This window comes from Myotis nattereri (genome assembly GCF_964212035.1).
Source record: "Myotis nattereri genome assembly, chromosome: 8".
NCBI lineage: Eukaryota > Metazoa > Chordata > Mammalia > Chiroptera > Vespertilionidae > Myotis > Myotis nattereri.
In genome coordinates this window covers 3,478,385-3,506,352 of record NC_138083.1, presented here as the reverse complement: position 1 = coordinate 3,506,352, position 27,968 = coordinate 3,478,385, and the positions used below count along the sequence as shown (strand labels likewise).

The 27,968-nt window shown below is 57.3% G+C and overlaps 1 protein-coding gene across 1 annotated transcript; it reads left to right on the top strand.

Moving 5' to 3' along the window:
- On the top strand, window positions 1-27,715 carry NTSR1 (neurotensin receptor 1; the record flags this gene model as incomplete). Its single annotated transcript, XM_081097941.1, has 4 exons — window positions 1-684; window positions 21,223-21,424; window positions 26,425-26,515; window positions 27,466-27,715. 4 exons carry the CDS (start codon window positions 1-3, stop codon window positions 27,713-27,715), a joined length of 1,227 nt encoding a protein of 408 aa, XP_080954067.1.
- Between the last annotated feature and the right edge of the window lie 253 nt (window positions 27,716-27,968).

Here is a 27,968-nt window from a genome sequence, read left to right as displayed (position 1 = left end):
ATGCGCCTCAACAGCTCAGCCGCCGGCTCCGGCTCCCGGGGCGCCCAGCCCTTCCCGCTGCCGCCCTCGCCCTCGGGCCCTGGCTGGGACAACGCCTCCGAGCAGGAGCGGGCGCCGCCCGGCAGCGACCTGGACGTGGACACGGACATCTACTCCAAGGCGCTGGTGACCGCCGTGTACCTGGCGCTCTTCGCGGTGGGCACGGTGGGCAACACGGTGACGGTGTTCACGCTGGCGCGAAAGAAGTCCCTGCAGAGCCTGCAGAGCACTGTGCACTACCACCTGGGCAGCCTGGCGCTCTCCGACCTGCTCATCCTGCTGCTGGCCATGCCCGTGGAGCTGTACAACTTCATCTGGGTGCACCACCCCTGGGCCTTCGGGGATGCCGTCTGCAGGGGCTACTACTTCCTGCGCGACGCCTGCACCTCCGCCACGGCCCTCAACGTGGCCAGCCTGAGCCTGGAGCGCTACCTGGCCATCTGCCACCCCTTCAAGGCCAAGACCCTCATGTCTCGAAGCCGCACCAAGAAGTTCATCAGCGCCATCTGGGTCGCCGCGGGCCTGCTGGCTGTGCCCATGCTCTTCACCATGGGCCAGCAGAGCCGCGGCGCCGACGGCCAGCACCCCGGCAGCCTGGTGTGCACGCCTGTGGTCGGCGCCAACACCATCAAAGTCGTCATCCAGGTGAGCAGCCTTGGGGAGAGGAGGGGAGAGAGAAGAGGGAGAGGATAGGGGGGAGGAAGGGGGTGAGGAGGGGGGTGAGGAGGGGGGTGAGGAAGGGGGAGAGGATGGGGGAGAGGAAGGGGGAGAGGAAGGGGGAGAGGATGGGGGAGAGGATGGGGGGGAGGAAGGGGGAGAGGATGGGGGAGAGGAAGGGGGAGAGGAAGGGGGGAGGATGGGGGGGAGGATGGGGGAGAGGAAGGGGGAGAGGATGGGGGGAGGATGGGGGAGAGGATGGGGGAGAGGAAGGGGGAGAGGAAGGGGGGAGGATGGGGGAGAGGATGGGGGAGAGGAAGGGGGAGAGGATGGGGGGAGGATGGGGGGGAGGATGGGGGAGAGGAAGGGGGAGAGGATGGGGGAGAGGAAGGGGGAGAGGAAGGGGGAGAGGATGGGGGAGAGGATGGGGGAGAGGATGGGGGGGAGGAAGGGGGTGAGGAGGGGGGTGAGGAGGGGGGAGAGGAAGGGGGAGAGGATGGGGGAGAGGATGGGGGAGAGGAAGGGGGAGAGGATGGGGGGAGGATGGGGGAGAGGAAGGGGGAGAGGATGGGGGAGAGGAAGGGGGAGAGGAAGGGGGAGAGGATGGGGGGAGGATGGGGGAGAGGAAGGGGGAGAGGATGGGGAGAAGATGGGAAAACTGGCGTCTCTTTCCTTCACCCTAAAGGAGTTCCCTCTGGGCAGAGGGAGTTGCTCCCGGGAAGCTGGGGAGAGGATAGGGGAGCAGCCTGACCCCTCTTCTTGGCACCTTTCACTCCAGGGTTGCCAGGCCTCAGCCCTTTATCTCATCCCCTCCTTCTATCAAGGGGGGGGGCCTCAGATCCTGACCTCCCTGGGGGCCACTGGTGGGCCTTGGTGGCCTCCAGATTCTCTGTGCGCTGGGCCGGCACCCGGAGGCCCCTGCACGGGGCTCTCAGAGACCACAGGTCTCAGCAGGTGCCCAGGCTGCCCGTGCCTCCTGGCGGGTGCCGGCTGGCCCGTGCTTGGAGGCCAGCTGATTGGTCTAGCTTTAGTCTCCCCATCTGTGTGATCAGAGCCCCAACCTCAGCAGGCAGAGGCTCGAGGGAGCCATGGGGTGCTGAGGGCTCCTGCCACGGAAAGGCTCAGAGGCGCCCTCCTGGGTGTGGTGGAGACCATGTTGCCTTTGCTGGGCAGACCCGGAGTCTGGGCGTGGTGGCAGGTGGGGGCTGTGGGAGGCAAGCACCCTGCAGCCGAGCAGCCCGCTGCTCTCCCCGGGTCTGAGCACAGCACCATGGGAACCCAGCTGGGACCCCACCCTGGCAATCGCTTGGAGGAGGGACCTGGTGGGGTGGGGGGATCCAGCCCCCCACAAAAGGCTTGTCAGGCAGGACTTCCAGGAGAAGGCATCCATGGAGGAGTCCGGCTGAAGTGCCACTTTTAATGGCATCGTGGCTCTAGAACAGCCGTGGGCAAACTACAGCCCGCGGGCCGGATTCGGCCCGTTTGAAATGAATAAAACTAAAAAAAAAAAAAGACCGTACCCTTTTATGTAATGGTGTTTACTTTGAATTTATATTAGTTCACACAGACACTCCATCCGTGCTTTTGTTCCGGCCTCCGGTCCAGTTTGAGAACCCATTGTGGCCCTCGAGTCAAAAAGTTTGCCCACCCCTGCTCTAGGCCATGGGTAGCCGTGGTGGTGCAGGTGAGACAGGGAGGCCAAGGGATGGAGGGGCCGGGAGGGTGGGAGGAGAGGCCAGAGCAGCACTGTCCCTGCCGGGCACCATCTCACACGCCAGCCATACCTGCCAACCAGACGGTGCTGCTGCACCTGAAGTGGGACTCGGCAGTGGGACAATGGGGCAGGCGCTGTCTGTCTGCACCTCGATCCCTGGACTGTGACGTCATGGCCCCCCGCACCTCTGCTGAGGAGCCGTGTGGAGGGGCCCCTTCCCCAAGTGGCCACAGCTAGTGGGGAAGAGTCACAGCAGGCGGCCCTCCTCACCCTCCCTGCGCTAGAGGCAGCCGGCGCCGTGGGCACGGGTCACCGTGGGAATCACCTTTCCCTTCTCTGAGGTTCCATTTTCTTCCTGAAGTTCTGTCTTTGACCGGCTGTGCCCAGGGGCCTCTCCCAGCCTGCCTTGGCACTGAGGGGGCAGCAGCTATGCTACCTGCCTTCAAAGGTGTGATGCGACAGGCTTAGGTCAGCAACTCGCTGTCCACCCAGGAGATGCCTCCCAGCAGACCTGCAGGGCTCGGCCAGGAGCTGTCTGAGTTCACCGTCGTCAGAACAAGAGCCGAGGGAGCACAGCCCCATAAAGCATCCTCCTCCGGCTCGTGGCCGCTCGGCTGGCCCCACGGAACAGACACCTGGCGCGCATCGCAAAGGGCCATTCTGCGTCCTTCTGCGGCGGCTGCGGCTCGGGCCCGCGGGGTGTCCTGGCCCCTCGGCCACTGGGCGATGGTCTGCCGAGTATCCACAACGGCCTGGCCTTGCTTCTGCACCCAATTTGCCAAAGACCCGTGCGCTTCCCAGCGCCTCTCTTTAAAGGCCTCCGCTGCTCGCTGCCGGGCACTTAGCAGAGACGCTCGTCCCCTTAAGGCCGCCAGCTCCCCGGGCTCCTGGCACCCACAGCTTTCTGCTCCCTGCACTTGAACGAGCGTCCTTGCAGGGCATGGCCTTGGCCTGCCGCCTCCCTCCTTTCTGTGCGGCCATCGCCATCCCGGGCGCTTTCCCGGGTTACAGCCCTGCTCCGGCTAGTGGCCACGTGACAGTCTGGGCAAACTTCTGCTGTTCGTAAAGTGACATCTGGCCAGAGAGCAGCTGGGTGCCTGCGTCGGGGTGTCTCCTCTCGTCCACCGTGTTCGGAGGTGTGGGCCAATCACGGGTCCCTTCCCACACGGGGCCTCTCCCAGCACCGCCTCTGGGAGTCCCCCCTGGGCACTTGTAAACAGGTCATGGTTAGAAACGGGCTGGTGATAAAGATATCTGATCAGCTTTGAAGTGGAGAGTATAGGGGGCATTTCCCCAGTTGGCCCAGGTCGGGTGGCCAAAGGCCGAGCGGAGCTGATGGGGGCACAGGGCGGCCCCAGGCCAGCACAGGCACAGCTCCGGGAGTGGAGGGCCCTGGGCGAGTGAGTGGCCAGGAGCAGGGCGGCCCCGCTGTCCATGCAGGCGTCTTGGAGGAGGCGGCCGTCCTCACGTGGCCCTGCGCGTGGGTGGAGTCACCCCACCATTCCGCCACCCCGCTCTGACCTGGGCGTGTTTCAGGCCCTGCTGTCGCAGGTTCTCGTCGCTGGCTTCCGGTTGGCAAGGCGCGGGTCAGGCCGCACAGTGAATGTCCACTGTGCAGCGGCGGCCAGGAGGGCTAGGAGCTGAGACTGGCAGAAGCCTGGGGTGTGAGTGTCCTGCTCAGATCCCGCTTGGCCCGGCGTTTTCCGCTCCAGCATCGCCAGGCGGGCGCCCGGAGCCCTGTGTGAGCAGCAGCAGGCGTGGGCCTGTCGTGGCCTCATTGCTGCCATTTTCCAGGACCGGGGCCCACCTCCCCATCGCTGTTGCAGAAAGGCTCTGGTTCCGTGCCAACAGAGGTGCCCCTCGCTGGGTGGGCCAGCCCTGGGTGGGGTGCCCCCTCCCTGGGGGAGCGGAGTGTCCCAGGAGGAGCGCAGGACCCCCTGCTCGGCTGCCTGAGCACCAGGCCGTTAGAGTCCGACGTGGTTCCACAGAGGCAGAGGCAGCCGAGCACAACCTGTCTCCACAAAGTGGAGGAAAACTGGTTGCAATGAGGCCACCAATCACCTGCCAGTGTTTCTCGGCTGCAGCAGCGACCTCCTCCCGGGGCAGCCCACCCCCCCCCCCCCACCACCGGTTCACTCCCCTCGCTCTCCGGTCGGAGGGCTGAGCTATAAGCATGCGTGTGCAGGACTGTGTGTGCATGCATGTTCTCATGTAGCCGAGGAGATGCTTCGGAGTCAGATGCGGGACATGCAGCAGCCTCGGTGCCCCGGCCACAGGGATGTGCGTCTCTGCTGCCTCCTGGAAGCTTTATCGCTTCGTGGCATGTTTAGGTTCAGGGTCCATTCTGAGCTGATGTTCGCCAGCGTGTGAGGCCGAGTCTTCTTTGCACACAGGCACCTGAGTGGCCAGTGCCCCCGTGAAGAGTCTTCCCCCCATTGAAGTGTTTGGCACTTTAATCAAAAATCCCGACCCTGGTCCGGAGCCCGCGGCTCCTCACCTGTGCTCGGCCTGCCCCCACCGGCGCCGCCGTGATGGCGCGGCTCTACAGTCTTGCACGTGCGAGCAGGTCACACGCAGGCGAGTGGCGCCGGCGGCCGGCTGGCACGCGTGAAGTAGAGTGAGTCCTCCAACTGCCTTCTTCCCTGACCCCGTCCGTGCCATTCCAGGTCCTTCGCTTCCTACACACGTTTTAGCATCAGCTTTCCAGTCAGTACGTGTGAAAAGCCTGCAGGGCTCCAACGGGCCGCGCACCCCTAGGCCGACGTGCGGAGACGTGGCATCTGACGGGGCTCAGGGCGCCCGAGCTCGGCGGTTGCTCGGCTAATTCGGGGCCCCTTCCGTTCCTCCATTGGTCGTTTCCAGCATGCGGGTCCTACACACTCATAACCCCTTCTCTGCGGTTGTTCTGTGACCGCTGCTCTCAGCCATCCACATGCATCCTCGAGTGTCCAAGGTCAGAGCTGCCGTCCACGCCTGACGGCCCACGCCTCGCTCTGTACGGCCGGTCTCTGAACCGACTGCGTTCCCTGTGGTCCCATTGTCCTATTTCTTTGCATCTCCAGGCATCTTATTCCTCCTGGACAGCGTGTGTGGCGCATGGCAGAGATGCTGGGCTCTGCTGTCTCTCTCTGAGGAGTGGACATTCTTGCTTCAGCGGGCTGCTCAGTCGCTGGCCTCACAAACTTGGGCAGACTCGCCTTTACCCATTAGTCCAGACTCCGTCTCCCTGGGGGTTTTGTCGGTTAGAATTGGCTTGCTGAGAGCAGGTGGACCCTCCCCGAGGACGCGGCCTCACTCCTAAGGTGAGCCCTGCAGGCTTCACAGGGGGTAGTGGGATGTTCATGAGACCTCTCCCCCTGCTCTGCCAGCTGCCCTCCCCTAACCTGCCACGGTTCTGTCTGTGCACAGCCCTGTTTCTCCACACCCCTGTCCTGCAGGTCCCCCTCCCGTGCCTCACTCTGCAGGTTCAAGCCACTTGGCCCCCCGACCTCACATCTCTGCCTTCTCAGCCAGAACAGCCGGGCTCTGCCAAGACCCCAGCTTCTCATGTCACGATCAGGGAACTGTCCCCACGAAAAGAAGCAGGTGGCTGTGGGGACCGCAGCCTCGCACCGCGGCTTATCCAGTGTCATAAACAGCCGCCTGGTACGTTCTGCCCAATCGTAGAGCTGTTTGTGCAGGAGACAGTCCAGGGCTCCGTGCAGTCTCCTGCGGACTCTAAACACTGCCCCACTTTAAACACATCCGAGGTCGCTGATGACAAAAGGCTGGCTCAGAGGAATTACTAAAACAGTGTTGCAGCCCTCGCTGGTTTGGCTCAGTGGGTAGAGCAACGGCCTGCAGACTGAAGGGTCCCGAGTTTGATTCCGGTCAGGGCACATGCTCAAGTTGCAGGCTCAATCCCCAATAGGGGGCGTGCAGGAGGCAGCCAATCAGTGATTCGCTCTCATCATTGATGTTTCTTTTTTTTTTTTAATTAAATCTTTATTGTTCAGATTATTACAATTGTTCCTCTTTTTCCCCCCCATAGCTCCCCTCCACCCGGTTCCCACCCCACCCTCTGCCCTCACCCCCCCCCCATCCTCATCCATAGGTGCACGATTATTGTCCAGTCTCTTCCCTCACCCCCCACAACCATTTTCCCCCCCAAGAATAGTCAGTCCACTCCCTTTCTATGCCCCTGCTTCTATTATAATCACCAGTTCATTCTGTTCATCAGATTATTTATTCACTTGATTTTTAGATTCACTTGTTGATAGATGTGTATTTGTTGTTCATAATGTGTATCTTTACCTTCTTCTTCTTCTTCCTCTTCTTAAAGGATACCTTTCAGCATTTCATATAATACTGGTTTGGTGGTGATGAACTCCTTTAGCTTTTCCTTATCTGTGAAGCTCTTTATCTGACCTTCAGTTCTGAATGATAGCTTTGCTGGATAAAGTAATCTTGGTTGTAGGTTCTTGGTATTCATCACTTTGAATATTTCTTGCCACTCCCTTCTGGCCTGCAAAGTTTCTGTTGAGAAATCAGCTGACAGTCGTATGGGTATTCCCTTGTAGGTAACTGAGTTTCTTTCTCTTGCTGCTTTTAAGATTCTCTCTTTGTCTTTTGCTCTTGGCATTTTAATTATGATGTGTCTTGGTGTGGTCCTCTTTGGATTCCTTTTGTTTGGGGTTCTCTGCGCTTCCTGGACTTGTAAGTCTATTTCTTTCACCAGGTAGGGGAAGTTTTCTGTCATTATTTCTTCAAATAGGTTTTCAATATCTTGCTCTCTCTCTCTTCTTCTGGCACCCCTATAATTCAGATGTTGGTATGCTTGAAGCTGTCCCAGAGGCTCCTTACACTATCTTCGTATTTTTGGATTCTTTTTTCATTTTGCTTTTCCGGTTGGGTGTTTTTTGCTTCTTCATATTTCAGATCTTTGACTTGATTCTTGCAATCCTCTGGTCTGCTGTTGGGAGTCTGCATAATATTCTTTATTTCAGTCAGTGTATGCTTAATTTCTAATTGGTCCTTTATCACAACATCGAGGGTCTCACTAGATTTCTTGGGGGTCTCATTAAGTTTATTGGCGGTTTCTAGAAAATTCTTGAAAAACCTTAAAAGTGTGGTTTTGAACTCTATATCCAGTCGTTTGCTTTCCTCCATTTCTGTCATTTGTGACTTGTTTCTTTGTCTCCACATTTTTTGTGCTTCCCTGTGTTGGTAGAGTGGCTTCGTGTGCTAGGTGTCTTATAGGGCCCAGTGGCTCAGCCTCCCCCATTACCTGAGGTGGACACTCTTGGTGCACCCCTTTGTGGGCTTTGTGCACAGTCTTGTTGTAGTTAAGCCTTGATTGTTGTAGGTATCACTGGGAGGAATTGACCTCCAGGCCAATTGGCTATGAGAGTCAGCTGTGTCTATGGTGGGAGAACTTCTGTGCTGAAGACACCCTTATGGGGCAAGACTTGCTTCAGTGGGGCTTTGGTGCTCACTGAGTCTGCCCCCTGAGTGTGTCCCTTATGGATCTAAGGAGTTGTAATCTGGATGGTCCCACTCTGACCACTGGGTACACTGGCTCTTGGATCTAAGGAGGTGCTAATTTAGCCTCTGCCTGAGGCTACCCAGCAGGAGCTACGAAGAAATGTGCAAATTCCCCTTCCTTGTTTGGGGTTTGGAGGTGCCCAAATGAGGCCCAGCTGTGAAGCAATGAAAGCTGCTGTGGGGCCTTGTGCCTTCTCTTGGAAGTTCTGGGTCTGTCTGGCCCAGCTGCAGTTTGTTAGGTAATTTTCAGATTGCAAAGGGCCAGGGCATTCATATGCAAAAGCCTTTGCCCAGCTTGGGTGGGGCGGGGTCTCAGGGGATCAACAGGGCGGAGCAAGCAGCTATGGATGCTCCTCAGTCCTGCCCTAAGAGGCCCCACATCTCAGTGTCCCGGTAATCACTGCAAGCACCTCCGAGAGAAAGCCGCCCTCAAGTTCCGAGTTTTGCCCACTGCCAGACAGTCCAGTTTCTCCCCATATGAGTCTGGGTCCCCAGAGACTCACCCAGAACTGGAGTTCAGAGCATTCGGGGGCTTGTGTCTCCCTCCCGATTCAAAAAGACAACCTCGTCCTCAGTCGCCAGCCCTTGCCATGTGCGCCTCCGTACCTCTGCACTCCACTTCCGCAGCTCCTCTGAGTCTCAGTGTGCTTTTCTCTTTCCTTCTAGTTGTAGAATTTCCACTCAGCCAGCCTTCTTGTGGTTCTGGATAATGTCTGTTTTGTCTTTTAGTTGTATTTTTGAATTTGTTGTGGGAGGCAGCAATTTCTGGTGTTTACCTATGCCGCCATCTTGGTTTCTCCTCATCATTGATGTTTCTATCTCTCTCCCTCTCCCTTCTGCTCTGCAATCAACAATATATATATATTTTTTTTTAAGAAAACCATGTTGCGCCTGGCTGCCATGGCTCAGTGGTTAGAGTATCAGCTCGCACACTGAAGGGTCTTGGGTTCAATTCCTGGTCAAAGGTTTGGGGCATGGCCCCAGGGGCCATGCAGAAGGCAGCAAATCGATGTGTCTCTCACATGCGTCTCTCTCTCTTTTCTTTCCCTCTCTCCCTTCCATTCTCTGAAAAAGCAAGGTAAAAAAAAAAATCCTCAGGTTAGGATTAACAAAAAAAGAAAACCCCAACAATTTTGCAAAAGGATACATGACAAGAAACATAGTCATCTGAGAAACAAAGCTGAAGATAGACACTGTTTGGATAAATCTTAGACTGAGGAAAAGAGCCACATTATTTATGCTAAAACATTTTTAGCTCATTGTCTCTGTTGAAAGGTGAATGTATTATAAATTCCACTCTCCCTTGACATAGTCAATGACTAGAGCATTCTTCAGAGAATTTTGTGCCCTTGTAATCAAGAATGGTTCTTTCATTAAAAATCATGCCACTTCTGCTCTGGCCGGTGTGCTCAGTGGTTAGAACGTTGGCCCATGCACTGAAGGGTCCCAGGTTTGATTCTGGTCAAGGCACATACCTGGGTTGCAGGTTTGATCCCCGGCCCTGGTGACGGCTCCTGCAGGAGGCAACCAGTAGATGTCTCTCTCATATCGATGTCTCTCTCTCTCTCTTCCACTCTCTCTAAAAAAATCAATGAAAAAATATACTCAGGGGAGGATTAACAACAACTAAAAACCCCACACACACTACTTCCAACCTCCAGAGCTGCTGAGAGAGTCCTGGGCAGTACGGGAGTTTCTGCACTGAGCTGCCAGGCGGGAATGCTGGTGCCTGGAGGGTAACTCCCCAGCTGTGGGCAGGACGCAGAGCCGCTGGCTCCTGAGGGCCAGGGACAGTGGCAGTTCATCAGGCTGTGCGTCGGGCCATCAGGACATGCTGGTCTGGAACAAAAATGAAAGACTCGCTCGGTCATAAGTCAGTCAGCCTGGGCTCTGTGCCCAACAGGATGTGCACGGTGGGAAGCAGCTGTCGAGGGTCAGGATTTATCTCCTGGGATGAGGGAGAAGCGTCGCATGTGTGCTGAGCCTCTCCCAGGACCCGGATCGGGCTCGCCTGCCATTCCCATTGCGACCAGCTGCTCCGGGGACCTTCAAAGGGAGGAGCACCAAGCGGGGGCAGGGGTCCAGCCCAGGGCCCTCTCGAACTCACAGCCTGGAGACCGCCTCTGGACTGTCCTCTGTGTGGGGAGCCCTATAACGTCGCCCGTTTATCTCCCTCTGGCAATGGGCCTGGAGGAGGCAGGGCCAGCCCCAGAAAAGCACGCGGCCTTCCTTCCGGTGAACCTGCTCCGGTGGCCTCAGGCGGGCTGCCCGCCTTCCCGGGACAGCAGGCCAGGCGCACAGGGCGGGGGCAGGGCAGTAGAACCCATGAGCGCTGAGTCTTGGTGGTCCATGTCCACGCGGCTGTGCAGGAAGCAGGAGGAGAGAGGCCACCAAAAGGCCCCTTGTCCCCATAGGCTGGCACAATGCCCGGGTCCCAGATTCTGCCAGCCCTGAGGCCTATTTTGTGGAAGTGGACTGTCCTCTCGGGACTTGAGCTGCCCTGGTGGACATCTGCTCCACCTCCAGGCTGACCGGACATGGAGCAGGGGGCAGATGAGGGCACAGGGCTTGGGAGGGTGCAGGTCTCCCGGACCCCTTGCTCCCTCGGAGGCCCGGAGGGCTGAGGGTAACACTGGCCGCCCAAGTGAGCCGCAGACGGGCGCTGCCCCAGCCAAAAGGGCTTTTCTGGGCCAGGAGGTGCCTCTGAGGTCCTGGCCCGTCCAACTGGCCTGCAGACTAGACGCAGATGTTTGCCGGGCACTGAGACAAGGCTGGCCCCGCTCCACTTCCTGCAATTCCTTTTCCTGACAGCTTGTTTAAAGGACACGTCTAACATATTCAAAATGCCTACTTTTGCGCGACTCCTGGAAACACACGAGAAGCTTCCATTTAATCCCCAGGGCAGGGCCTCGTGTCTCTGAGCCGAACTCCTTTTGTTCTGAAGGCTCCACGGGTCTCTTGAGCAGACGGACTAGTGGCCTGGGAACCTGCCACTTTCCACGGGGCCAGTGGTGAGCAGCACAGGGACTCAGGCCTGGCCACCTCCCCCTGCCAAGGGGGCGCCTCGATGGGTGACATTTAAAGTGTTTAGAACCGATTTCAGCACTTTCTGGGTGCCCCTTGCTGAGCTTGAATGGAATCCTTCCCTGACCTTTTAAACTAATTCAAAAAGCAGATGGGGTGCCCCTGGGACTCTCCCCAAAATTGAGAGCTGGGATCACCCTGCAGGAGCCACAATTAAAACCCAAACACCGACATGCCAGGGATCAGACGATCTGGGAGGCTCAGCTTCCAGGAGCTGGCCACGCTGGCTGGGAACTTCCACGCTCATTGCCAATGACAAACTCCTTTGATTTCTCCTGCCCTCGGGAGATCGGAGAATGCAGCCCAGGAGGGTGGGCTCTTTATGACAAAAAAAGGGGTGCCTGGCCCTAGGGGCAGAAGACAGGCCCCGTGGAGCCCTCCTGTAAGATGAGGCCAGGGTCCCCTCCGCCTACACTCAGTCCCAGGAGACCCAACACTCCCTTGCAGAGCAGAGCAGAGCAGAGCAGGCCTTTTCTTTCTTTCTTTCTTTCTTTCTTTCTTTCTTTCTTTCTTTCTTTTTTTTTTACTCACCTGAGGATATTTTTCTGTTGCTTTTAGAGAGAGTGGAAAGGAGGGAGGGAGGGCAGGGAAAGAGAAAGAGAGAAACATGGATGTGAGAGAGACGCATCGATTGGTTGCCTCCTGCGCACACCCTGACTGGGGCTCAGGAATGCACCCATAACCCAGGTACACGCCTTTGGCCAGGAATCAAACACGAGACCCTTTGGTTTGCAGGCCGGCGCTCTAACCCCTGAGCAGCACGGCCAGGGCACGGGGCAGGTCTTCAGCACAGGGCAGAGCTTCACAAGCATGGAGGCTTTCTTTGCCACTCCGCTGATTCGGGCCAAGCAGTGCCATTGTCCACAAACAACAGGGCACCTGAAGCACCAGCCACACTTTCCTGCACGAGGCTGCGGGGCGCAGGATGCTCGCGCTCGCGACCGCCAGCAAGCGCATGCCCCTCCCTCCGCGTCCGAGGAGGCCGCTGCACCGAGGCTGCAGGGTGCTGGGTGCTGGCCAGAGCGCACAGGGAGTGGGCTCAGCCTCACCTGTGCTCCTGGGTCCCAGGTGCTCCAGGGCCGGAAGGTTCTCTGTGAGACCAGCTCGGCCGGGCCAGGCAGGGCCGCACCTGAGCCCTCAGCCCACCCTTGCCACTACATGTGGTGGACTCTGCAGCAGCCTCTGCGTTCCTCCCCAGCCACGCGGCCACGGGGCGGGGCCAGGCCTGGGCTGGGTGGAGCGCAGTGAGGCCCAGCAGGAGTTTCCCGGGATCAGGTGGGTCCCAGTGTTGGGGAGACAGCTTGCCTCTGCCGCCGGAAATAAACAGGCGGTCACTGCCTGGGGCTGCGCTTCCTTCCCTGGGACGGGCCCATCCAGCAGGTGGGTCTGCAGCCAACTCCTGCACTCGGGGGGGGGGGGGCCAGGCTGCTGGCTCAGCGGGGTGGCTCTGAGGGGGTCCCCGGGACAGCCGCTGGGCAATGGCTCTGGCCCCGGCTGCTGGTGGAGCAGCTATATAGGCAGCACAGACAGAGCAGCGGGAGGTGGATTCCGCAAGAACATGTGTCCCAGGTGCGGGGGCGGGGGGGGGGGGGGGCGTGACCAGGAGTCCTGGGTTCTGGGTCTTTGGCTCTGGCCTGAAGGCTTTTACAGCAAATGGCCCTGCATCCTGGGAATCACACAAACAGCCCGTGGCAAGCCTGTGCCCTCGACCCAGGGCCGGACTGTCTGCAGGAGCCCTGAGGCCAGCATGGGCTGAGGCCGGGCAGCCCACACAGCCACTCTGAGGGGCTTAAGACAAGTCCCCTCCCACTCCCACTCATCTGTTCCCAGTTTCAACTTCTCTCCTGCCCTCCCCAGCTTTCTCTCCTCCTGTGGGGGTCACGGCAGGGTGGCCCAGGCCCGAGAACATGGCTGACATCTGGGTGAAAGGGGCCTCTGGCAGCTGGCAGCTTTGAAGTTCCAGAACGTTCTCCAGTGAGACCCCGTCATGGCATTGTCACATCACAGCAGAGAGGCATGGCCAGGCGGACTGTTCTGGGAGCACAGAACGTGCCTGCACGGTGTCTCAGGCCATGAATATTCATGGCAGCACGGGGCCTGCAGAGTCCAACGATGTAAATGTCATGAACAGTGTGTGACTGTGTTTTGGGGAGAAGATCGTCGAGGAGATGAGTCTCGGTTACCAGTCATAGCAGGGCAACGCCTCCATGGCCCTGGTGCGGCCGCGGCTCCTCCGCATGGTCATCCTCCAGCATCACGGCTCTGGGGGTCAAACACGAGCCCCCATGGGCAGGAGCTGTCTCGGCCTCCTGAAACAGTGGGCTGGGAGCGCGGGCAGCGCCCAGGGGCGTCAGTCCCGGATCCATTCCGGGAAGAGAGTTCTAGAAAGCTCCGCTGCCATGGACGAGCTCCGGGCCGTCCTACCCAAGGATGGCGGGGCAGGTGGGGACATCTGGGGAGGGCATGGCATGGTGGTCTCGTCTTGGGATGGGAGAGGGAGGGGACATCACCCTCTGAGGGCCACTCATGACTTGGGTCTCAGCTGATGAGGAAGAAGGTTCTGGGCTGCGGGGTCACTGCTGTGGTGAGAGTGATGACCGCGCCAGCACAGGTCCTCCCGCCGCCCTGAGATGGCTTGTCCCCGGCTCTGACTCACGGCCCCGGGTGCACTGCTTCTGCTCTCTCGATGCAGCTCCCAGCAGAGTCCGTCGCCTCTATGCTGGCGTACTGTGTGCATGGGCTGTCCGGCCGTGGACATGCAGGGTCTGCGTGCTTCGGGCGGTATCCCAGAGCCTGCCCAGGCTTCCCAGGTTAGGGTGCCCATGCTGGGACGGCACACCTCCCTTTGCCAGCTGCTGTGGACTGAATGGTTGTGTCCCCCAGTGCATGTGCTGAAATCCATCCCCATGTGGTGGTGGGAGGAGGTGGGGCCTTCGGCCGGCGATGAGGTCATGGGGGTGGAGTCCCCATGAAGAGGCCAGGGCGCTCCTGGCCCCCTCCAGCCCCGCGAGGGCACAGGACGGCGGCCTCACCAGAACCTGTCCCCGCCAGCTCCCTGATGGACACTGCCCCGCCGGCGCTGTGGGAATAGTTCTGCTGCGGTGCTTTGCTAGAGCAGCCGGTCACTCCTTTGTTCATTCACATAGTATTTGAGGGACAGTGGGGTGCCAGGCCCTGCAGCCCACTGGGTGCGGGGGGGGCAGCAACTGGGAGAACAAACATGTACCGTCCAAGCTAAAGGAACACGTGGACCCGCGTCACCTGTTCTGGCTGCTCAGGTGACAGGTGGCCCGCTGAGCCCAGGCAGAAGGGCAGCGCCAGGCGCTCAGGGGAGCCTGCCTATCTGTGCCAGAGCAGACAGCCTGTCCCCACAGGCCCTGGCTCCCCGGCTGGCCCCATTCACAGTTCTGCAAATTGCCATGATTTGCGTGGCGGAAGGGGCGGGCGGCGGGCAGGGAGGGAATGAATGCCGCATTTGCTTTCCTCAAAGGCTGCGGCTGCTTCAGCCAGATGCACTCCCGCCAACAAAAACCCCAGCGCACAGGCTTGCAGCTCTGCGAGTCCAACAAATGAACCAATTGTGCCTTTGTGACGAACCATTATTAGGAGGGAGATTAAATTCCTTTCGTGGGTGGAGGAATGGTGCGGACGGAGCGGCCTGCGACAGCGGAAGCCTGCCTCCGGGACAGCCCCCACGCCCCCCAGCCCGGCTGGCCGCCCCAGGCCTGTGGCAGGGGTTCCAGGTGACCGGCGGGAAACAGCCCTGCCCAAGAAGAGGCCGTGCTCTGGCCGCCTTGCTCCTCGCTCCAAGCCTGGAAACACAGCGATCTAGGCCCTTCCCCGCACCGAGCCGTGGTGCGCACGTGCCTGGAGACGGCAGTCTCGTGTCCACTGGGCCTGTGTCTCGTGGAAGCCCATCGCAAGAGACACCGGGATGGAGGGAAGCGCGGCCTGTCACCGACATGGCTGCCATGCTCCGGACACGCTTGGGGACAGCACTGGCACCGCCCGGGCTCTGGCTGCACTTGCCTGTCCCCTTACCTAACCCACTGATTGTGTCCTGGACCGACCACAGCCAGGCTGGTGGCACAGTGGGGCTGAGTGGGACGGTGGCACAGGATCCCGACATCTTTTCTGGGTCCGACTCACTCCTGATCACAGCCATTCCTGACGGAAGCCCAGGAGGGGCCTGGCTGAAGGAGCACAGGGCCACCTCCAGCCCTGAGCAGTTTGGCTCTATGGTAAGAGCATTGGCCCTTGAACTGAAGGGTCGTGAGTTCAATTCCTGGCCAAAAGCATGTACCTGGGTTGCAGGTTCGATCCCCAGCCCCGGTCGGGGCAGGTGCAGGAGGCAATCGATTGATGTGTCCCTCTCACATCAATGTCTCTCTCTCTCTCTCTCTCTCTCTCTCTCTCTCTCTCTCTCTCTCTCTCTCTCTCTCCCTTTCACTCTTTATTAAAAAAAAATCAGTGGAAAAATACCCTCAGGTGAGGATTAACAACAACAACAGAAGTGTCACATCCTGGGGCTTAAGCCCAGAGCACAAGGTCCCTCCAAGCCCAGTGGCTGGTCAATTTGGGAAGAAACAGCCAAATGCTGGCTGAGTTGGGGTGAGTCCCTTTCCCTTAGGGCCGTGGTCGGCAAACGGCGGCTCGGGAGGCACATGCGGCTCTTTGGCCCCTTGAGTGTGGCTCCTCCACAAAATACCATGTGCAGGCGCGCACGTACAGTGCGATTGAAACTTCATGGCCCATGCGCAGAAGTCGGTATTTTGTGGAAGAGCCACACTCAAGGGGCCAAAGAGCCACATGTGGCTCGCGAGCCGCCATTTGCCGACCACGGCCTTAGGGGCCTCAGAGGACACAAGTGTCCCTGCTCCCAGCCCTCCTCCATTGGCCCAGGTTCTGGGTCCGCCATGATGAGATTTACCTGGAGCAGGGAAGGGGTAATGCTACTGAGAAGAGCTCAGACGCTGGTACAGAGCCAGACGTCCACAGAGACCAGCGCCCATGCTGCCAGTGGTCGGTAATTCAAAATCGGGAGGGAGCAGGATATTTGCTGAACTGCCCACACAATTACATGGCAGGAAAACACTGAAATTGTGGGGCTGGAGACTCAGATGTGGCCATGACGGGCACACGGCAGACAGGCAGCAGGCCAGCTGCACGGAGGAGGCAGGTCCCCAGGCCCGGCCAGGCCGCGGCTGCAGGTGGGACCTTTCTGTGCGCAGCCAGCGCTGCGGGCTCTGGCCTGTGGCGTAGCGTGTCCCAGACTCCCGGGACGTCCCTGACCTGCGGCTGAGGGGATTTGAACAAATGCCAAGAAAGCCACTCCCAGCGCCTATGAGGCCGGGGCTCAGTCAGGACCAGGCCCCCCCCTCCCGGCTGGCACGGAGCATGCTCTCTGGGGCGTGGCTGCTGCCAGGGCACATGTGAAGCCCCCAGAACACTCCGCACTTGGGAGCCGGCACTGTCATCCCTCAGGCTCATCGGTGCCCGACACCTGGGCAGAGTGCAAACAAAGGCTTAGACCCGGTCGCGTCGGCTCATGCCCGCACGGCGGGGTGAGCAGCAGCCAGTGCTGACAAAGGGTCGCCGTCACCGCGTGAGGGGCGGTGGGGACGGGGCTGGGCCCGCGTGGCCATGGTCTCTGTGGTCAGGTGACCCTCAGGCCCCTTCTTGCCCCAGTGCGGTCCACCTGCCTGCTCACGCTCTGACACTGCCCCTCCAAGGATTTGTTAAGCCCCCTTTGTTGCTACTAGGCAGACAGCCCACTGGTCGGAACCTTCTCGTGGCTCTTCAGCCAGCGGACATTTGGACACACGGCAGACAGGCCGTCAGCCTCCGTGGTGGCCACCCTGTGCGATGGCTCCCATGCGGTCCTGAGAGGTTCTGGCATGACCGAAAAGCCACCCCTCTCCCCAGCTGCTGCATCCGAGTGGACATAGGCCAGACCAAGGGGAGGGGCCCTGTCCTGCCCCTCCAGAAGGACACCTCCCTGGGCACAGGGGGAGGGGCAGGTATGTTGGGAGACCAGCCGCTGGGCTGGTGCCAGGGCCGCAGCCCACCCAGGAGCAGACAGGATACAGCTCCCAAGAGGCTTCTGTTCCACCGCGTTCACTCTCAGACTGTGTGCTGCCCCTGTGGCTCTGGCCCTGAGGGGTCGGGGAGACTCCCTTGTGTAGGGCCTGGAGCCGGGGTTCCTGCAGAGTTTGGGGCTGCCCTTCATGAGAGGACAGGAGGGGTCTGAGGACAAGGTGGGGGGTCCGTGGTGGCCTCTGCCCCTGGCTGGCTTGGTCCCTGCCCATCCCAGTCCCCCCTCTCTGGAACCCTGGCAGCCCCATCAGGTTTGTGGGGTCGCTGTCCATGGTGCTGACCCAGGGCTCCTGGGACTCCAGCTTCTCTCCTCTCTGAGTCAGCAGTGGCTCTGGTCCAGCCTCTCTCAGAAACTCCAAACCAGAGAGGAGCCCGGGGACTTGGGCAGAGCAGAGCGTGGCCAGAGGAAGAAGAGAGAGAAGGACAGAGGTCAACCCTGAGAGATCACCAAGAACTACAGTTATTCTCAAAAATCTGCAGTTACTCCCCAGAAAGTGTCCCCTCTGGGAAGCTGGGAAAGCACACACCCCAGGAAGCTTCCCGGATGAGGACGGCTCGCGCTCTGCTCCTGCCCGCTGAGCCGAGGCCACGCCGTGAGCGCTCCCTCGGTCAGCGGCCCAGCTAGGGCTCCGCTGCATTTGTCCTTCTGTAAAGTCAGGGTGCCAGCAGCTTCTACCCCGTGGATTGGACGTGTGTGTTCAATGGGGGACAATCCGAGCTCTGAGCATGGCGTCCGGCCTATGGACAGCACTTTCTTAACAGCTAAAGGCTGTGTTCCAACTGGGAAGTGGGGATTGGAGGCACTAAATGTCCTTTATTATATTGAGCCAAAATCTGCGTATTCACGCTACCTAATGGTGGGCTGACTGAGCTGTGCACGGCTGAGACTTGTGGTCGGAAGTAGCTAAGCCCTAAGCTGCACATAATCCACGGTCCCCTCCCCATGGCAGCTTCTCAGGCAATAAGATGACTCAGTGCCTCCTGGTCCCATCCCGTCCTGTCCCCTGGTCCTCCACCTTCGGTTCAGAAATGCCAGCAGTTCCGGGGAAGTGCGAGGCCCCCCCCAGCCACGCGCTGGGCCCCTCAGACGCGGGTCCTGGGGTGCCGCTCAGCGCTCGGCCGCCTTCTGTTCCAGCTGCGTGTGCTGTGGACCGTGTGTGCTGCTGGGCAGCAGGCCTTTGACTCTGGGGCCGCGGCAGCACCCAGGCACGTCGGTGCCCCTTAGGTGAGGGACAGCCAAGGGCATAGGTCGCCTGGACAGTGCTGGCCCTGGGAAGCCCTGGGCCGTCACCTGGAAAGAACCTTCCTGCTCTCTCGGCACCTGGGTCCTCTGACATGAAGTCAGGCCCCCGAGTTCCGGTCCCTTCCACCTCCAGCACTTCCCGACCCAGGGCGGCAAGGTGACGCGTGTGGTGGTCACGGACCTGAGGGGCAAGGACCCAGGGCCCTTCCCCAGCAGAGGCGCCACCTGCTCCCACCTCCACCTGGTGCTCTGAATTCAGGATGCCCGAGGGAACCCGTCCTCTCCCGGAGCCTGCGCGGGCCGGCACCTGTGGCTTCTCTCGGGAGCCGTCCTGGTGTAGCGCTGGCCCCTTACTTTAGGGACCCACTAGCTGATCTGTCCCAGCTCTTTCCCCACCTGCCGGGCTCACTCTCAGTGTCGATGGAGCACCTCCTGGTGTGGGCGCGTCAGAACTTACCGGCCCGCTCCAGCAGTGAGCACGGAGCCTGCTTTTCCAGCGAGGCCGTGTGGCCTGACCGTGACACAGCGACTGTGGAGTGACTCGCGCCATAGTTCCTGCCCTGGAAGCCCTGGCGCTCGCTTTGTGTCAGGACTCGGGGTCCGAGGAGCATCCTGCTCCGTCCAGGGTCTGCCCCGGAGGTTAGGCGGTCGCCCCTGTGGGCCGGCCTGGCTGGGCGGGCCGCCTGCTGGGCCCCTGCCGGCCCAGGAAGCCATTTTCAGACTCGGTGTCGCTAAGCCGCTGGGTTTGCAAACTCTTAAGCGGGACTCAGCACCTTCCCACGCACCGCACCGCGGGCGGCTGGGGGAGCCGTGATGTGGCTGAGCCCGGGGCTGCCCCTTTACCTAAACGCACTGGGACTCATGAGAGAGGGCCGGCCCCTACAGCCCCAGCGCGGGGCCTTCCGGAGGGTGGAACGGGCGGTGACCACCTCAGTGAGAACCCCTGGCTGACCGTCTGCACTGGAGGCGGCCCCACACCCGCCACCCTGCCGCTCCTGTCTGCCGACACCAGGCCGGGCCAGCCTCCCGCCCGAGCACACGCTGCCCACCAGCTGCCCTGGGCACCACTTACTGCTATGGTTGGGCCATTCATTCCCCTCCGTCTCCCTCACAGAACCACCCATGGGGGCCAGAGAAGGCGGGAGCGTAGTCACAGAAACATTAGGAGAGCAAGACAGGCATTTTCCCTGGACTGAAACAATTTATGTTCCATCACTCATTTTATAGCAAAATTTCACAGCAGCACCGGAATCACTGTTTTTAAAATGCCAACAGTGCAGCATATACATGAAAAGCCAAGCGCCCATCATTTCCTCTAGCCGTCTTGTGGCTTTTATTTCTGTTTTTTAACCTTTGCTCCATCTGAGTTTTGTTTGTTCGTTTGTTTTTTGGTGAGAGTTAGGGCACAGGTCTCAGGAACTAATTTGGGTTGTCTTAAGCAAGGGGGTGGCGGGGGGAGGAATGTTTATTTTACTCAGGAGTGAGGGCTGCAGGCACAGCTGAGTCAAGGAGCTGGAACCATCTCTCCTGTCTCCTGTGCGGGCTTCATTCTTCGGTGGGTCCTTCCCACAAGTTGGGGAAATGGTGCCAACAGCCACAAAAGCACTTTCTCGCTCAGCAAGCCCGGAGCGGAAGGCCTGCGGCTGGCCCTCACGGATGAGCGTGGAGCGGGGCTGCAAGCGGCCTGCATTCCTCCAATGAGGGCCTGCCCAGGTCTTTCCAATGTGCTGATGGCCAGGTCTGGAGCGGGGTGGGCAGTTCCCGGGAAGCACAGGGGGGTCCTGGGACGGGGCAGAGGGCGCAGCCTCCTGGCTTTGCAGATGGACACCCACCTTCTCCACCTGCTCAGGTGCCATCTCTATCCCACGTGGCAAAAGTTCTGGCCTCTCTCCTGCCTGTCCACTCATCCCTGCCACACTGTCCTCACGGAAGTCTCCTTTCACGTGCTCCCATCGCAGTACCGCTGGGGCCTTCCTGTCTGGCACTGACCCGCCACTCCACCTTCTGGAACATTCCTGGCTATCCTTAGATTATGTTATTTTCCCACTTGAATTTGAGAATTAGCCTGTCTCTTCCCCAGTCACTCTCATGTTTTATTAGGACAAATGCATAGACCAAGCAGAGCCCGTCCATGCCCCCGTCTCTGTCCAGGGGCCCACCGTCAGCCTCTTCTTCCTCCCGTAGTCACATTGCACAGGGCTGATCAGATGCATTCCTCTTTGCTTGTTGCAGGGGTGGGGGCTGGGCTGCTCCCCTGTTCCCAGAAGTGGGGGGTAGAGTGCAGAAAAGGGGCACAGCCTGAGCCCTCATGCGTGCTGTGCGCCTTGGCCGGAGAAGGCAGACCACCGAGCCAGCACCTTCCTGGTGCAGACTCTGTCCGGCCTCCGGGCTGGAGGGCTGGGAGCCGAGGACAGGCATCGCCCACCCCCTGAAGCCAGCATTGGCCTGAGTTTCCTCTCCAAGCTGGGGACCCAGTCCGGTCAGGTGGGGCTGCAGGGCCATGGCCTCCTCCCCCAGGCCAGACCCACAGCCCATGGGGCCCCGCCCAGCCCCCAGAGGTAGCTATTTCTGCTGCCTGCACTCAGCGAGGTGCTGTATTTTAAATGTTTTGACGTTTAAAATCTGTGTTGGATACATTCTCTCTGTTTAAATTATACCCGGCTGTGGTGACTCACAGGGAATCGGCTTGTCTTCTGGGCCCAGGCCCAGCCCCTGAGCAGAGGGCGGGAGAAGCTGCAAACCTCCTGTGGCCCCGGCTCAGAGCCGGCAGACTCCAGGCTGGGTGGGGGCCCATGTCTGCCCGTCACCCCAATAGACCAAGCGCCCCAGCCAGCGGGTCCGACAGGCTGTCTCCTTTTCTCCGCAGATCAATACCTTCATGTCTTTCGTGTTCCCCATGGTGGTCATCTCCATCCTCAACACCATCATCGCCAACAAACTGACAGTCATGGTCCGCCAGGCAGCCGAGCAGGGCCACGTGTGCACGGTTGGGGACAAGCACAGCTCGTTTAGCATGTCGGTCGAGCCCGGGCGGGTCCAGGCTCTGCGCCACGGAGTCCGAGTTTTACGTACGTATCCACTGGGCCTTCTGGGAGGGCAGTGGGGTAGCCAGGGACCAGCAAAGCAGTGAATGCTACACCTCAAATAAGGCAACGTTTAAAGACCTGTGGGTGGAGCCAAGACTCAGAGTGCTGGCTCCACCAGGGCAGTGCTGCTCTTCACTGCACTCACCCATCCACCATCTACCACACACTCACTCATTCACTCAACCCTTCACTCACTCATCCATCCACCATCTACCACACACTCACTCATCAACCCTTCAGTCACTCATCCATCCACCATCTACCACACACTCACTCATTCACTCAACCCTTCACTCACTCATCCACCCACCATCTACCACACACTCACTCATCAACCCTTCACTCACTCATCCACCCACCATCTACCACACACTCACTCATCAACCCTTCACTCACTCATCCACCCACCATCTACCACACACTCACTCATCACCCTTCAGTCACTCATCCACCCACCATCTACCACACACTCACTCATCAACCCTTCACTCACCCATCCACCCACCATCTACCACACACTCACTCATTCACTCATCAACCCTTCACTCTCATCCACCCACCCATCTACCACACACTCACTCATCAACCCTTCACTCACCCATCCACCCACCATCTACCACACACTCACTCATTCACTCATCAACCCTTCACTCTCATCCACCCACCCATCTACCACACACTCACTCATCAACCCTTCACTCACCCATCCACCCACCATCTACCACACACTCACTCATTCACTCATCAACCCTTCACTCTCATCCACCCACCCATCTACCACACACTCACTCATTCACTCATCAACCCTTCAGTCACTCATCCACCCACCATCTACCACACACTCACTCATCAACCCTTCACTCACCCATCCACCCACCATCTACCACACACTCACTCATTCACTCATCAACCCTTCACTCTCATCCACCCACCCATCTACCACACACTCACTCATTCACTCATCAACCCTTCACTCACTCATCCACCCACCCATCTACCACACACTCACTCATTCACTCATCAACCCTTCACTCACTCATCCACCCACCATCTACCACACACTCACTCATCAACCCTTCACTCTCATCCACCCACCCATCTACCACACACTCACTCATTCACTCATCAACCCTTCACTCACTCATCCACCCACTCATCTACCACACACTCACTCATTCACTCAGCCCTTCACTCACTCATCCATCCACCATCTACCACACACTCACTCCTCAACCCTTCACTCATTCATCCACCCACCATCTACCACACACTCACTCATTCACTCATCAACCCTTTGCTCACTCATCCACCCTCTCATTCTTCCATTTCTTCATGCACCCATCAACAAGTCTCCTGAGCGCCATCTCTGGGTCAGACCACTTGCCCCAGAGCCAAGGCAGCAGTGGCAGGGTCACCCCTCCATTCCAGTGGGAGCACAGGCTGCACCAGAGGAAGCAAATACACACATCACACATGTTCAGACAGGGATGAGCATGAAGAGGAAAATAAAACCATGACCTGGCAGCCATGAGGGGCTCTCTGAGGACATGACGTCCAGCTGAGGTCAGCAGGACTAGGAGCCAATCTTTAGATAGATAGATGATAGATAGATAGATGATAGATAGATAGATAGATAGATAGATAGATAGATAGATAGATGATAGATAGATAGATAATAGATAGATAGATGATAGATTGATAGATAGATAGATAGATGATAGATAGATAGATGATAGATAGATAGATGATAGATGATAGATAGATAGATAGATAGATAGATGATAGATAGATAGATAGATAGATAGATAGATGATAGATAGATGATAGCTAGATAGATGATAGATAGATAGATAGATAGATAGATAGATAGATATATAGATGATAGATAGATGATAGCTAGATAGATGATAGATAGATAGATAGATAGATAGATAGATAGATGATAGATAGATAGATAGATAGATGATAGATAGATAGATAGATAGATAATAGATAGATAGATAGATGATAGATAGATAGATAGATAGATAGATGATAGATAGATAGATAGATAGATAGATAGATAGATAATAGATAGATAGATAGATGATAGATAGATAGATAGATGATAGATAGATAGATAGATAGATAGATAGATAGATAGATAATAGATAGATAGATAGATAGATGATAGATAGATAGATAGATGATAGATAGATAGATAGATAGATAGATAGATGATAGATAGATAGATAGATAGATAGATAGATAGATAGATAGATAAAAGCATCAATGATGAGAGAGACTCATTGATTGGCTGCCCAGAAGCCGATCTTGTTAACAGAGCTGCAGACTGAGGGCACAGCTCTGCAAAGGCCCTGGGGTGGCGGGACCTGGCGAGAAAGCTGGCTGGTGCTGAGAGTGGAATCGTAGGCTTGTCCTTGTGACTGGCGTCTGTCACTGACCATAAGGGCCTCAAGGTCCATCTATGTCGCATGTGTCAGCAGTTGAACTGCTGGAGGTCATTCTATTTTTAATTGTTGTAAGAACAGCCATACTGTTTCCCATGGTGGCTGCACCATTGTACTTTCTCACCAGCAGTGGAGAGAGGTTCCAGTTTCTCCACATATAAACAAAAACTGTTATTTGTCTGGTTCATTTGTGTTTTGTTTTGTTTTGTTTTGGTAGCAGCTGTTCTGATGGGTGTGAGGTGGCATCTGGTTGTAGTTTGATTTTCATTTCCCTGAGGATTAGGATGTTGAGCATCTTTCCATGTGCTTATTGGCCATGTGTTTGTCCTCTTGGGTGAAATATCTATTCCAGTCCTTTGTTGCCCATTTATCTATACACAGGGGGTCCCAAAAAATGTATATACACTTTAACAGCTGGTACCTCAATTTTGAAAATGAAATCCATTTTATTTTATTATTTGATTTTTAAGATACTAATATTTTATTTTGATTTCTTAATAAAATATTTTTATCTGTTTGCATATTTTATTTTTCAATTACAGTTTACATTTATTACTACTTTGTATTAATTTCAGGTGTACAACATAGTACTTAGACATGCATATACTTTACAAAGGAGTCCTCTCATTACTAATCAACATTTGGTCAATTGTATTTCTTTTTTATTAAATTAAAGTAATGTGTATTTATTATGATCTCTCACATTTTGATTATTACACCTTTACTTTGCTTGCTAAGATGCCAAGTAAAGAGTAAGAGCATCCCAAGCTGGTTTGGCTCAGTGGATAGAGTGTCGGCCTGTGGACTGAAGGGTCCCAGGTTCGATTCCAGTCAAGGGCATGTACCTTGGTTGTGGGCACATCCCCAGTAGGGGGCGTGCAGGAGGCAGCTGATCGATGTTCCTCTCTCATCGATGTTTCTAGCTCTCTATCCCTCTCCCTTCCTCTCTGTAAAAAATCAATAAAATATATTTTTTAAAAAAGTTAGAGCAGAATAAACATATTATTTGCATATTATTAAATTCTGTTTGAAGTACATGAGAGTAAATATCCTATATAATAAAAGGATAATATGCAAATCAACTGAAGGGCAGAACAACCAGTTGCCATGATGTGCACTGACCACCAGGGGGTAGACACTCAACCAGGAGCTGCCCCCCACTGCCCCCCGCCCCGTGGTCAGTACGCTCCCACAGGGGGAGCACTGCTCAGCCAGAAGCCAGGCTGACAGCTGGCAGCACAGCAGCCCACCTCCACAGCAGTGCTAAGAATGTCCCCTGAGGGCTCCAGGACTGCAAAAGGGTGCAGGCCAGGCTGAGGGAGTCCCCCCACTCCCCAATGCACAATTGTCGTGCACCGGGCCTCTAGTATTTTAATAAACACTGCCTTTATAATTATTCAAAGTGTGTGTATACTTTTTGGGGGACACTCTATATATTTTAAATCCTCACCGAGGATATGTTTTTTATTGATTTTAGAAAGAGAGGGAGGGAGGGAAAGAGGGAGAGAGAGAGAGAGAGAGAGAGAGAGAGAGAGAGAGAGAGAAATGTGACAGAGAAACATGGACTGGTTGCCTCCCATATGCCGACCAAGGATAAAGCATACACCCTGAGTTAGTGTCCTGACCAGGAATCACACCTGCAACCTTTCAGTGCATGGGACCCACTCCAACCAACCAGGGCTGTTTTTGAAGTGGGTTTTTGCTGTTTTATTGTTGAGTTTTAGAAGTTCTCTATATTAACCCTGATTTAGAAGTTCTCTATATTAACACAGTCCAGGGAAAAGGCAACACAGAATGGAAGAGCATGTTTGCAAATTACGCATCGAGATTCTGTGCTGCCTTTTCCCTGGACTGTGTCCTTGGGACAGTGTTCACTTTTGAAGTACAGATTATCTGTTTTCCTTTCTTGCCTGTGTCTTTAGTGACATATCCAAGAAGCCACTCCAGGCACATGCTGCACAGCTTTCGTCTTGTGTTTTCTTCCGAGAGTTTTATACTTTTCGCTCTTCCCTTTCGGTCCTCGGTCCGTCCCAAGCCGACTGCACATTTCTGTGTGGGTGTGTGTGAGGGGGGGCCTAGCGCCATCCTTTGCGTGTGGATGTCCACTTCCCCGCACCTTGTGTGGCAGACTGTCCTTTCCCCTTGGATGGTCTCGGCGCCTGGTCACCAGTCACTTGACATGCACGTGACCGCTTACTGGGCTCTCTGCTCTAGCCCGGTGCCCTGCTGTCTCTGCCAGGGCCACTTGTTTTGCTTCCTGTAGCTTTGCAGTAGGTTTTGAAACCAGCAAGCTGAGCCCAGCCTTGTTCTGCCTTAAGTTGTTCTGGCTCTTCGGGGCCCGCTGAGATTCCGTAGGAATTGTAGGGCGACTGTTTCTATTTCTACGAGAAGTGCTGCTGGGATTTTGATGGGATAACATTGAACCTGGGCATCACTTTGGGTGTACTGAGTCTTCACAGCACTGAGCCTTCTGGTCCACAGACATGGCCGTCTCCCTCACTTCCCTGAGGCCGGTGTCCGTCTCTGTCTTAGGCGCCGTGGTCATCGCCTTCGTGGTCTGCTGGCTGCCCTACCACGTGCGGCGCCTCATGTTCTGCTACATTTCCGATGAGCAGTGGACCCCGTGAGTACCAGGAGGCTGGGGCGGGGAGTGTGCTCCCCAAACAGGAGGGCATGGGGGGCGCTGAGAGGAGCAGGGCAGGGCGGGGGTACCGGTCAGGGCCCTCAGATGCAGCTGTGACCAGACCAGGGGAGGAACAGATGCTGGTCACTGGACTTGGCCGAGGGAAAGGTTCAGGAAAGGAAAGCAGGGCTTAGGAGAGTGCGAGCTGAGAGGGGAGAGGGGTCTGCAGAGCCAGGAAGGGCTGGCGCCTGGGTGTGAGGGCGGGGGGGGGGGGGGGGGGTTGCAGCTGGGAGCTGAAGAGGACGCCAGGGGCTGAGAGCGGCCGCCCCGCGCTGTGACACTCGCGGGCCTGTCGGATGCAGCCCCAGCCTGGAGCTCCCTCCTGCGCAGCAGGGCTGCCAGGTCCCAGGCCCCGGGCTTCCGAGGGAAGGAACCAACAGGAGGACAAACCAGGATGGGTGAGGTGTTCCAGGAGCCCCAAGGAAAGGGCCTCTGAGACTCAGGGTGCCTGGTGGTGAAGGGCGCAGCCTGGGAGGGAAGGAGAGCCCTGTGGGTGGAGGCAAACAAGTCAAGAGCGAGGGGCACAGCTGTCAGAAGACCTGATGGGGCCCCTGCCCTGGTTGCTTGGTTGAAGTCGGCACCCACGGAGCCCCGCAGCCCTGGGGCCTGGGGTTCTGCATGGGGGGGGGTGAGGGGGTCACTGCAGGGAGAGGGGGGGACGGGCAAAGCAGAGCAGCCACATCCTGCTTGTAACTCAACTTGGCTGGCAGGTGCCAACTGGGACTGCAGTCAGAACTTTAACTTCTCAGGAGAAGCAAGAACCTGGAATTTATTATGAAATGTCCTCACATCAAACAATTATAAGTCGTTTTTAAATTATTGTCCCAAGCCACCATGCCTGCCGGCGGCTGTGGGTCATGCACACGGTCTGAGCGGCCCTCCCACCCCAGGTTCCTCTACGATTTCTACCACTACTTCTACATGCTGACCAACGCCCTCTTCTACGTCAGCTCTGCCGCCAACCCCGTCCTGTACAACCTCGTCTCCGCCAACTTCCGCCAGACCTTCCTGGCCACCCTGGCCTGCCTCTGTCCCCTGTGGGGGCGCAGGAGCAAGAGACCTACCTTCTCCAGGAAGACCAACAGTGTGTCCAGCAACCACACCTTCTCCAGCAATGTCACCAGGGAGACACTGTACTAGGGCTGGGGAGGGCAGGTGACAGGTGACTGGTGTCAGCAATGCCAGGGAGGGGCAGGGAGGGGGCTTCGAGGAGGCTGGGAGAAGGCTAGGAGGGGCAGAGAGAGGTCTGGAAGGGGGCAGGGAGGGGGCTGGGAGGGGGCTGGAGGGGGCTGGGAAGGGGCAGAGAGGGGGCAGGGAGGGGGCTGGAAGGGGGCTGGGAGAGGGCTGGGAGGGGGCTGGAAGGGGGCTGGAGGGGGCAGGGAGGGGGCTGGAG